General features: G+C 43.8%; 1 protein-coding gene across 1 annotated transcript in view; it reads right to left on the bottom strand.

Annotated features, from left to right (window-relative positions):
• LOC111870430 (DNA topoisomerase I, mitochondrial) overlaps positions 1-12,187 on the bottom strand; it is a 76,019-nt gene that overhangs the window by 2,678 nt on the left and 61,154 nt on the right. Inside the window, exon 16 of the mRNA XM_023862731.2 lies at positions 4,926-5,075. Within this exon, the coding sequence (XP_023718499.1) occupies positions 4,926-5,075 (150 nt within the window). The remainder of the gene's footprint in view (positions 1-4,925; positions 5,076-12,187) is intronic.

Below are 12,187 nucleotides of genomic sequence, written 5' to 3'. Positions count from 1 at the left end.
CCTGTAACAGGCAGCAAAGGCCCATAGGCTTGAGACGTTGAGGGTCCCACATCATCTAGACAATCGGCTCAAAGATGGCAGTAAGGTTGTCAGCCTTACGTGCCGGCCACGCTTTACTCTCCAGGAATGTTATTTAATTCCTGGTACTCATATCTGTTGGAGGCTGAGTGAACCCCAGGGCCATAGTGTGGCTGGAAGGATTAGTTGAATTGAAAAAATCCAATGACCTCACTGGGACTTGAACCCGCGACCTTTTGGCTTGTAGCATAGCCCCTCAAACAACTACACTACCGCATGCCCCCACTTTGGGTATGGTACATTGCACAAATCTCTGCAGATCTTGTGTCTAATATTTTTGACATTTGTCACTCACAAAAGGTCTGCCTGTACTTCTCTCCAGAAAACTCTCATTCACAAACCACTATACCAACCAAGGATCCATGGTTTACTTGGTGGATCCCTCCTCTATTTATGTGAAACCTGTTTGTGTCATGAAAGGCTAAGATAAAATGCCTTTTCTGGCCTGGACATAATTTTATGATATTGATGACTGCAGCTCTACACAGCAGCCAGAATGCAGCTGACAGCAGAATGGGCACCAAACTGAAGCGCCTGTTTTGACTGTGCTTAAGCTCCAAACAAGGTTTCATGAACACCATACCTCAGATACTGAAACAGCCTATCTGTTATTTCATGTAAACAGTGCATTCTACTGCATGTTCAATTTCTCTACCCTCTAGATATGGAAAGAAATACTCTATGAAGATGTGGTTTGGATCAAGCTATAATGAAATAAATGAACTCTTCATTCGTATATTAATGACTGCAGTACATCATGCAGCTGACAACTGACATTCTAAAAATAATGTCTGAGATCGCAGGCAGCATGGAATCAACAGTACAGCCTGTGGAGTTTGAAATAACTGAGGCTGTAGATGGAGATCTGGATGATAATGTGGGAGAAAGTAGTTTGGATGACAGTGTCTCTGATGGTAATTACTAGCAATTTGTAACTCAAGAAATACATGCAATTAGTAACAGTGAACTGCCAAAAGAAAAAATGTGGTTTCAGTCCGCGAGCAACCACCACTTGCCGGCGAAATTAGTGCCAACTTTTGCAGATAGAGGGTGTCACGTGGTCAGCACAACAAATCCCCATGGCCATTAATTTCGATTTTCTAGACCAGAGCCGCTATTTCCTTGAAACAGCTCCTCAATTATCCTCACAAGGCTGAGTGGACCCCGTTCAAGGCCCACTACTTCTCAGAAAATCTGGCAGCACCAGGAATCGAACCCAGGATCTCTGGATCTGTAGCCAGAAACTCTGACCACTAGACCACAGAGGCACTGATTAATACAACACTGGACTGGAGGAAAGGGGTCAATGAAGTTTACTTGGCAAGATATGAGCACGTTTTCAGCAGTACAGGAAATATTTTATGCTGTCCACAGCTGCAGTTTAAAATGTCTAGCCTGCATACAGTGAATGTGTTTGAAAACATTCCTGGCATTGCTATTATACAGATAATAGTCAATTACATGAAAAAAAATATACACAGCAAGCAACTCTGAAATCTGCCAGTCCTCTGACATTTTGCTACACTTAGGAAGTAGGAAAAAGGTGAAGTGGACAAAATGTACATGTACATCTTTATGTTACTGGGCACTGTGCATATCAGGTCACACTATCTTAAGAACTACATGTTCACTCCATTTTATTTCCAAGAACTCTTCCAATGGAAAGGCTGGAAGTAATATAAAAATTTGTTTCCCATGCAACATAAAACAAATTAATTTCAGGGTCATCCCAAACACGAATTTCCTTCATTGTTCAACATTTGAATAACAAATTCCAAAATTTGTACCTTCTGAATCAGAACACAAATAAACATATTACAATATCAAAAAGTTGCATGTATTCAATCATGTTGTTTAGAAACTGTAATATAATGAACATATTGTGATGAGCTAGCTTATGTCCATCACCGCACAACAGCTACAATGGAAATCATAGCGACGAAGGCCGTTGAGTAACAATGGACGAGATGAAACTCGTTACCAGCGTGTAAAGAGCGTTCCCGAAGCAACGGATTGCTGAACACACGAGATCAAACCTTGGCGAATGGTGTCTCGTATCCGGTTCGCAGAACACCTACATAAGTCGAGAGCGACAGAGCTACAGGACTACAGTTGAGATCTAGTCGCCATACAAGACAGTTGGAAGATAGCCGCCGCAGAATACAATTAAGGTGATAACAATTGTAAAGTGTGTAAGACTGAGTGTCCAATAAAGATTCGCTGAATTGAGACCCACATGAAGTTATCTGTCACATGACCTACCCAACACGTGACAACTGGTGTCAGAAGTGGGATTAATTCGGATTCTGGGGCGAATTTGGAAGTTATTCGTCTAACACCACACGAGCTGAAATGGAGTCACACCAGATAGTGGAACTCCTGGTGAAGGGGACCAGCCCCAAAGAGTTGCTGGTCCATTGGAAAGCCCTTAGAGAAGAGATGGCAGCCTTGCGGAAAGAGAGGGATGCCGATACGAAAGCCTGGGAAGAAAGAGTTGCCGCCGTACGAAACGGAAGGATAACCGTCAGGCCAGAAGAGATGAGTGCCGACACGAAAGCCTGGCTAGAGGAGATTGCCACCACGCGAGACAAAATATGGGCTGCCAGGTGATAAATGAGGGACGCCAACCACAAAAAGATAGTGACCGAAAATGACATAAAGACGACAGCCTGCCAAGAAGCGATGGAGGCAGATGCAGAGAAGACTGAGCCCCATTCAGAAATGATGCAGTCCGTAGTGGAGCATCAAGAAGTACCCGTACAAGATGCTACAGTGATACCAGTTGAAGAATGTGGAAAAGAAACAATGGATACCAAAAAAAAAAAAAAGAGACAATGGCCTGCCAAGAGATGGAGGCGCATCGGGAAGAGAGAAGGCCGACCTCAGTGGACAGGAAACCTGAGGCGGCAGAGCATCAAGAAGTCCCCGTTGAAAGCGCGGTACTGAAACCGGTCAAAGGACGGAAGAAGCGGCATAGGAGCAAAACGCAAACTGCAGGGCGATGCGAGGAGCCAAAGGCACTAACCTGAGGAATTTGTGGACCCCGGAGGAAGTTGGCTGCTGCCTGCAGGAAGGTGTTCCGCCGTGCAACAGTGGCATGGTGCAAGAGGAACATCTTCAAGAAATCGCTGACACAAAGTAATTGTGTACCGTGGAAAGAACTGGCCCCTGAGAGAATAAGGATGTCCCGTTATGTAACAGTGGCACGATACATGACAGACATCCTCGGGGCGAACACGACCCACTGCGCCAGAGTGGCACGGTGCAAAGGAATCGCCAGAAAGAACTGGGTCAGGGACAGCATACTGAGGGGAACCGTGAAAGAACAGACGTCCGGGAGGAGGCGTCAGCCACAACGGAAATGCAGCAAGGGGCATAAGGAACCAAGACATAGAGGAACTGCTACACCTGAGAGAGAAGACCGTCAATGTGATTTTCAGAGGAAAGTTTGTGAAACAAGTAGTCGGTACTTCCAACGGGTTACGGAAAATAAGAAAATGGGCACTGTGGAGGGGTCGACCCCCTACAAAACGAAAAAAGGAAAAGGCCCGTATGGGAGGAACTGGTAGTAGAAACACCGGCCTCCCTAGCAAGAGTGAACGAGGAAAGAACGAAAGTGAAGAATGAATGTGAGATAATGGGACTGACAAACGCTGCACCTTGGAAGTGCTCGGGGCGAGCAGTCTGGAAGAAGGGGGGCAGATGGAAGGAAGGGAAAACTCAGAAGAAAAGGTGGAGGCAACATGTGGAAGACGAACACCTTAGGAAACGAAACCAAGGAAGAACTGTTAGGCTGTTTGGGGGCGAACAACCTTTAGAAGGGAGCAATGTGACGAGCTATCTTACATCCATCGCCGTGCAACGGCTACAATGGAAATTGTAGCAACAAAGGCCGTTTAGTAACAATGGACGAGACGAAACTCATTACCAGCATGTAAAGAGCGTTCCCAAAGCAACGGATTGCCGAACACGAGATCGAACCTTGGCGAATGGTATCTCATATCCGGTTCGCAGAACACCTACATAAGTCGAGAGCGACAGAGCTACAGGACTACAGTTGAGATCTAGCCACCATACAAGACAGTTGGAAGATAGCCGCCACAGAATACAATTAAGGTGATAACAATTGTAAGGTGTGTAAGACTGAGTGTCCAATAAAGATTCGCTGAATCCAAGACCCACGTGAAGTTATTTGTTGCATGATCCACCCAACATGTGACAATATGATAAGTATCATGAGATTTCAACTGATTTTTATGATGGTCTGTTATGCCAAACTGATATGAGCAGATGTGTTTACTCTCTGATGTGCGCATGCAACAAATTACAGAATTGACTTGGTCGGCTGCAAGCAAGATTCTGTAAGTTTAATAAAATCTGATCTGCAGTTACATATTTCAACCATATTTGGATTTTTATCTATATACACCAGCAGTATTATAATGATGTAAAAGTAAAGGTATCCCTGTAATAGGCCATGGAGGCCCATAGCGTTGTGAGATGTTGAGGTTCCCACATTTTCTAGACAATTGGCTCACACATGGCAGCAAGGTTGTCAGCCCTATGCGCCAGCCGCCTTTTACCCCCAAGAATATTCCAATATTCCTAGTACTCATTTCTGTTAGTGGCTGAGTCAACCCCAGGTCCACAGTGCGGCTGGAAGGATTAGGTCAATTGAAAAAAAAAATCCAATGACCTCATTGGGACTTGAACACGCGACCTCCTGGCTTGTAGCATAGTGCCTCAAATTTCAGCTATCCAAAACTGAAATGAGATTTTACTGCAATGATAAATTCTATCACAGATGCTCCTGTGTGTGTGGGAGCTGCATGCATCACACAACTTACCATGCCACAGATATCCGTGGGTCCAGATAATTCAGTTTGGAGGTACTAAGTGCAATTTCCTTGTTTTCCTCCCTATCTGTTGCTTGAAGTTCTAACTTGGCCAGCTGCTCCCGTAATCGTTCTAGAGCCTTCTTGCGCTTCTCCATGTCACTAGAGTAAAATTAAATACAAATACTAAGGTTTAAAATTATAAATCTTCCAACCAGTGGCGGGAAAATTATTCATAAGCTGATGAAAGTGGCAAAGTTAAAGGAAAATTAAAGGTACCAAATTTCCAACCCTAAAACCCATCCATGTATCCATACAGTAATTATGGAAGTACTGTAATTTTAGCTTGAACATTTGACCACAAACTTTAGGTCATACAGATATGTACATGATTATTATGAGATTAGTGACTCTGCATACTCCTAGCTCCTGTGATCTATAAATCATCAGTTCGAACAGACATAAAATTTGCTTAGGGGGGGGTGGAGTCCAACTGGGTCCATTCAGCATGGCAGCCACTAATTGGCCTATTGTAGCCTTTGAACAGGCAGGTTTGCAGCATGGGGCAAAACTTTGTTCCACACCTATGCTGCATATACAGAGTGATTCACGAAATTTTACCCCCATTTAGGGAGGGCATTCCTGAGATAATTTGGAACAAAAATTTTTAAGATACTAATGGTACCCAACTTATAATTAAAGAGATACACTAATTTAAAAACTGGCGAAATTTTTTCTTCCTCCAATTTCAGTCAAAACAAATTAGAAATACAATACAAACACTTTTTAAATCATTAATGTTTTAGGAAATAAGCATTCAAAAAATAATTTTTTTTTCGATTTCTTAATTTTGCATTGTGCAACATTTTCATCGATTTTATGTTACAAAATTACATTATTTTCAGCATCCCATTCTGTAAACATACCAATGGTTGCATATCACACCCTTCTATCAATCTGTTTCCTTTAAACTGTAGTGCTTTAGAAGACAACTGGATTTACATAAGATTTTCAAAAATGTCTCCTTGCACATCAACACGTGTCGCACGCATATGAACCACGCGCATAGAATTTCGCAGTTCCACACATTTGTTCCTCATTGTCATCGCCACGTCCAGAATACGTTCAAGCAATGCTTCAGGTGTTTGTACCTTTACCTGGTACACAATGTCTTTCATCCAGCCCCAAATGCAATAATCTAATGGCATTAGATCTGGCGACCTGGGAGACCAGGCGTTATGGCCTCTGCGACCAATCCACCGCTGTGGGAAATGCCGATCCAAGCGAGCTGCTACTGCGTGGGAGAAGTGAGGAGGCGCCCCGTCATGCTGAAAGTACATCCGGCATCTTGTTGCCAGAGGAACATCTTCAAGTATCTGTGGTAATTCTTCTTCTAAGAAGTGGAGGTAAATCTCACCAGTTATACGGCCAGGAAAAATGAACGGCCCGATTAGCTGATCATACAGAACACCACACCAGACACTGACACTGAATCGGTGTTGAAAATTCGATTCTATCGTGGCACGGGAATTACTGTCTGCCCAAACATGTAAGTTGTGACCGTTGTTGACCCTGTCCCATGTAAACTGTGCCTCATCGCATAATATTATCAAGCAGTACAACTGCCAATTTCCATTTAACCAGTTGCAGAACTGCAGACGAAGATCATGGTCTCCTGGTTGTAGGTGTTGTACTTGCAGTAAATGATATGGATGCAGCCCGTTCTCATGAAGAGTCCTCCATGCCATGGACTGAGAAACCCCGAACCGCCGAGCTAGATGTCTTGTACTGGCACGTGGACTGTGCTCTACAGCATCGAGAATGTTTTCTTCTTCGCACAATTCATGTTGAGGATTTCGTTCGTATTGTATACGAATGCTGGGGAGAGAACCAGTTTGTCTTAATGTGTTGAATGTACTGCTAATGGATTTAGGATTCGGAATCCTGCGATTAGGTTAATGCCGGTGATATTCGGCAGCAGCGGCTCTCACATTTCCATCACATACACCCAAAACAAACACCATATTGGCATATTCCTCAGTGGAAAATGTGTACGGTATCTTAACTTCCCAAAGTCACCAACACAACGTCCTGTTTACTACGGGAACGCTGTGCCTACCTACATGCAACATTCCAGCCGGTCTGCATTATCTGCTAACACAGCTGACTGGAATGCATGGTCGCCCAGTCGGGGGTGGGGGACATAGCGCTGCATTTACAATGATGCGTTTCGAAAATCTATTGTTACTCCATAACTACTGAAAATCGACCACAAGTTTATAAGGAAATTTTGCAGGAAATAACCCCAGGAATATGTACCATAAGCCGGGGTAAAACTTCGTGAATCACCCTGTATACAGCCTGCATGACATATGGTTTCATCCCCATGGCCTGGAGACAAGTTAATGTCATGTTTATCCCAAAGCCCAGGAAACTTAATTATACCGAGCCTAAGGCTTATTGTAAACGGCCTCCGTAGTCTAGGGGTAACGTTTCCACCTCATGACTCAAGGTATGCGGGTTCAAACCTGGCGGAAGTCGTGGAATTTTTAAGGGCGCAAAAATTCAGGGAACAAGTCCTCCGGGAGGGACTTTTAAGACGTGGGTCCCATGTCGTAGTTTTACGGCACGTAAAAGATCCTCATGTCTCTAGGAGACCTCTGAGCAAAATTAGACAACAATTTCCCGCCCAAGTAGTTTCCAATGCCTCTGGTAGATGGGGGAAATATCAGGTACTGACAGCCGACCTCGTTGGCTGAACAGGGCTGATAGCATGCACCAGTACCAGTAGGGTATGGGGACAGTATAAATTAAAGGGGGACGCACAATGGACCAATAACTGGTCTAAGTGCATGGGAAAACCCACCCCCTCTAATAATAATAATAATAATAATAATAATAATAATAAAAATAAAAAGGCTTATTGTCCTATCAGCCCGTCGTCTTTCTTGTTTGAAAACGATGGAGAAAATAGTGGATAGACATATCAGGGATGGGGGCGTTGAAGACATATCCTCTACAACACAACCAGCATGCCTACCAAACAGGTAAATCTATTGAAAGCGCATTACACAATGTGGTAACACGCATAGATAGTGCGATTAAACACAAGGATATTACCTTAGGAGCATTCCTTGACATAGAGGGAGCTTTTGATAGAACCTCATTTGATACAATCAAAGAGGCTGCTGGAAAGCATGGCATAGAGCCTGCAATATGTAGGTGGATCAGTGCTATGCTGGGCAGCAGAACCATAGCAGCTACATTATCAGGAGAAACCCTGGGGGCATCCTCTTCTAGGGGTTGTCTGCAGGGGGGCGTTCTCACCCCTACTGAGAAGCCGGGGCGTTGACGATCTCCTGTGGTATTATACATTAGGATATGCTGATGACATAGCAACCCTCATAAATTGAAAATTCCTTTCGACCATATCAGAGCATCTTCAAACAGCTCTGAACATGGTCCAACGATGGTGTGAAAGAACAAGTCTTTCCATCAATTCCAGTAAGATGGTAATTATACCTTTTACTAGGAAGAGAAATATAAAGGGCCTTAAGGAACCGACTCTCTTCAATAAGACAATCCAGCTCTCCAGCAATGTCATGTAACTTGGTCTAGAATTAGAAAGGGGACTGACCTAGAAAAAAACAGCTGGACAAGGTCATTAACAAAGCCTATTAAGGCTTTTTGGACATGCAGAAGCATGTTTGGTAAAACTTGGGGACTGCAGCCGCACGTTGTGCATTGAATATATACTGCAGCTGTAAGACCCATAATTACATATGGCGCCACAGTATGGTGGCCCAGATTTAAACTCAAGACAAGCAAGGCAGAACTTAGCAAATTGCAAAGGCTGGCTTGCTTAGGTATCACAGGAGAAATTCGAACTTCTCCAACAGCTACACTGTAGATACTCCTTGGACTCCCCACCACTGCATCTACAGTTAATGGCAGAGGCCAGGGCGGGTATTTACCGTCTCCAGTGCAGTGAACAATGGAAACCTAGATCCGATGGTTTCAGCCATGCATACATAACTCAGGACATGAAAAAAGAACCCCTATTACAAATGGGGTCTGACAAAATGATACTGAGACATGTATATGAAAAACCCTTCACAGTCAGATTTCCTGACAGGAGTGAATGGGAAGACGGGTTTCGGCTCGATAGAAAAAGGGCACTGATCTGGTATACAGATGGTTCCAAGATAAATAAGGGCACTGGAGCTGGTGTGTACTGCTATGGCATGAGGCGGAAACTTAGTTTCAGCCTTGGGCAGTACACGACAGTATTCCAGGCAGAAGTATATGCCATTAAGGCATGTACTATGGAGAATTTAGATAGGAACTATAGGAATAGGAACATCTACATTCTATCTGCCAGCCAAGCAGCACTCAAAGCGCTTCACAAACACAAGATCATTCAAAATTGGTCTGGGATTGCCACCAAACCCTCATGGAACTGGCCAAACATAACAGGGTACAACTGATATGGGTGCCGGGGCATGAGGGTATTGCTGGAAATGAAGCAGCAGACCAATTAGCTAAGATTGGAGCTGAACAACCATTCATAGGACCTGAACCAGCCCGTAGCATCTCTATAGGAGTTGCCAGACAGGCAATCAGGGACTGGACAAACATGAAACACAAGAAATAGTGGGGATCCTTAACTGGACTCAGGCAAACAAAGGGACTCATACGAGGACCTTCCGCTAAAAGAGTGAAGGAACTGTTGAAGTTAAACAGGAACCAGCTATGATGGGTGGTAGGAGTACTTACAGGACACTGTCACCTCAAAGGACACCTGTTTAAACTGGGACTAAGTGATAGTCCCACTTGTGAGAGGTGTCAAGAAGAAAACGAAACAGCCACACATATCCTGTGCGAATGTGAGGCCTTAGCTTATTTAAGACTACATCACTTGGGTCAATAATTTATGGAACCAAGCGACTATTTCGACGCCCCCACGTACAAAATCCTGCGCTTCATTCGAAGTGTGGGATTGCTGAGGGGATAATCAAAAAGGGAAGCACAATAGACCACTGTAGGTCGTGGTGCAAGGGCTGAGAAGGCCTACCCCTCATACATTCATTCATTCAGTCATTCAAGGCAGTGATTTCTTGAGCTGCACAGTCACAGGGAATCAGACATGGCCCTCAAGGCTCAACAATCAATGCAGGTGTCTACTGTGACACACTTAAGAAACTGCATCGTGCAATCCAGGAGAAGCGACATGGCATATTTAGTCAGGGTGTTGTGATACTTCATAACAATGCTTGCCCACACACTTCTGCTGCAATGATCTCATTGCAACATATTGTAACGTGTTTACGTTACAGAAGACGCCGTAGAGATGGTTAATTGGTTTATTTAACAATCTACAAATAACGGCTACAATTAATTATCACAATATTACAGGTTTCCACAATTTACAAACCCTACAACAAAGTCTCTTTAACATGATCTTCACTTGTATTCACGTACTAAATAACGCGGGAGCTATACCAGCCTCCCTGAATTACACACTCCAATTATAACTGTACTAGAGCACTCACTATGTCTTGAAAGCACACAATAAGTCTTCCGCTCGCTGACTTCTTAGTTATCGCACACTCGCAGGCTGCTGCCTTGAGAACTGTTGATAACACACTCGGCGACTGTCACAGTACAACTCGCTCTGAATAGCCTTCGCTGCTCCTTATGTAGCCTTGATCGGACAATACAGAAAACGGCCACGTAATAAGCACCCTTGTTGCCTGGCGCTGTGTTACTAGCAACGCTAGCGGTAGTAACCGCTGTTACTACCGTAACAATCCTGTTGCGTCACCGTTACGTTACCGTGCGGAGGAGGGGGAGGGGAGCGCTGACTCACCCGCCGCGTCACTGCTGGTAGGGGGGGTTCTCCTTTGCGCAACATGTCACACTGCTCCCTCCTTAAGGCTCTTCGTCCCGAATAGCCTAGCGGTGCATCCCCGTTCCTTTTCCGTCCCGTAGCTGTGCTTGCGGTGTCTCCTGTTGTTTCGGTTACTCTTCTTGCAGCGACTATTCTTCGTCCGTCACAATATGTCTGGGAACAGTTTGATCATCCCCCCTACAGCCCAGACTTAGTGCCAAGTTATTTTCATGTGTTCCTTCCTGCTTCTGAAAACTTCCCTTGGTGACCAGCAGTTCCACAATAACGAGGTCAAAGAAGCCATTAACATGTGGTCTGCACCACAGGTATCATTCTATGATGCAGGGATACAAAAACTGGTGCCCCACTATCACAAGTTCCTCAACAATGATGGAAACAATATCAAAAAGTAGTGTATGTACATCAAATGGCAATATAAATGGTTTGTAAATAAATTGTTTTTTCTTTTCAACAGACCATCAGAACTTACTTTCTGGGTAACCCTTGTACTTTCAGACAATTTGGGGGTAAAAAAAAAGGCCCATATATTACAAGGGCAAATAAAGTAGGTACCCAATTAAAACATTTCTGTCCTTCAAACTTAGTCTGAATGGCAATATAAATGGTTTGTAAATAAATTGTTTTTTCTTTTCAACAGACCATCAGAACTTACTTTCTGGGTAACCCTTGTACTTTCAGACAATTTGGGGGTAAAAAAAAAGGCCCATATATTACAAGGGCAAATAAAGTAGGTACCCAATTAAAACATTTCTGTCCTTCAAACTTAGTCTGAATGTTGTGAAACTAACACAAAAATCTACAGGCCTCATGAAGGGTTGCTAACAAAGTCATGAAGAATCTTAACCAAATAATCATCAAGGTCAAGAAAAACAATCAGCAATTAAAGAATCAATCAGCTGACTCACTCAATGGAGGTGAATCTTTCTTGAGAAGATAACAGGTGCTGACCTACTCAAGAAATACCCAGTATAAAGTAATCCAAAGGTTCATTACCATATTCATTACCATATTCACAACAGCCCATCTGCTGTTCCCTATCTTGATCCAGATGGATCCAATCCACACCCACCAATATCATTAAAGATCGATTTTAACACTCTGCAGACCGCGCACCCTTTAAAAGGTTTTTCGCTTTTAAACATGGCAGACCGTTCATGTGTTAACAGGCTTTTAGAACACGATAAGTTGCAACACACTATACATCGCTCTGGCACCACCTACATTGCACGCAACCACCTGCAGATGCGTGATAAGACTCTGGAATGTTTAGTTAGCAGTCAGTAACTTGACCTCGCTGTTTACTTAACTGACTATAAAGGAAAATGCTTTGCCTTCTTCAAGCTGTGTGTATCAGCCAGTAGCT

The sequence above is a fragment of the Cryptotermes secundus genome, unplaced genomic scaffold, assembly GCF_002891405.2.
Source record: "Cryptotermes secundus unplaced genomic scaffold, Csec_1.0 scaffold1428, whole genome shotgun sequence".
Lineage (NCBI taxonomy): Eukaryota > Metazoa > Arthropoda > Insecta > Blattodea > Kalotermitidae > Cryptotermes > Cryptotermes secundus.
Note: the sequence above shows the minus strand (reverse complement) of the source record. Positions and strands in the feature narration are given on the sequence as shown.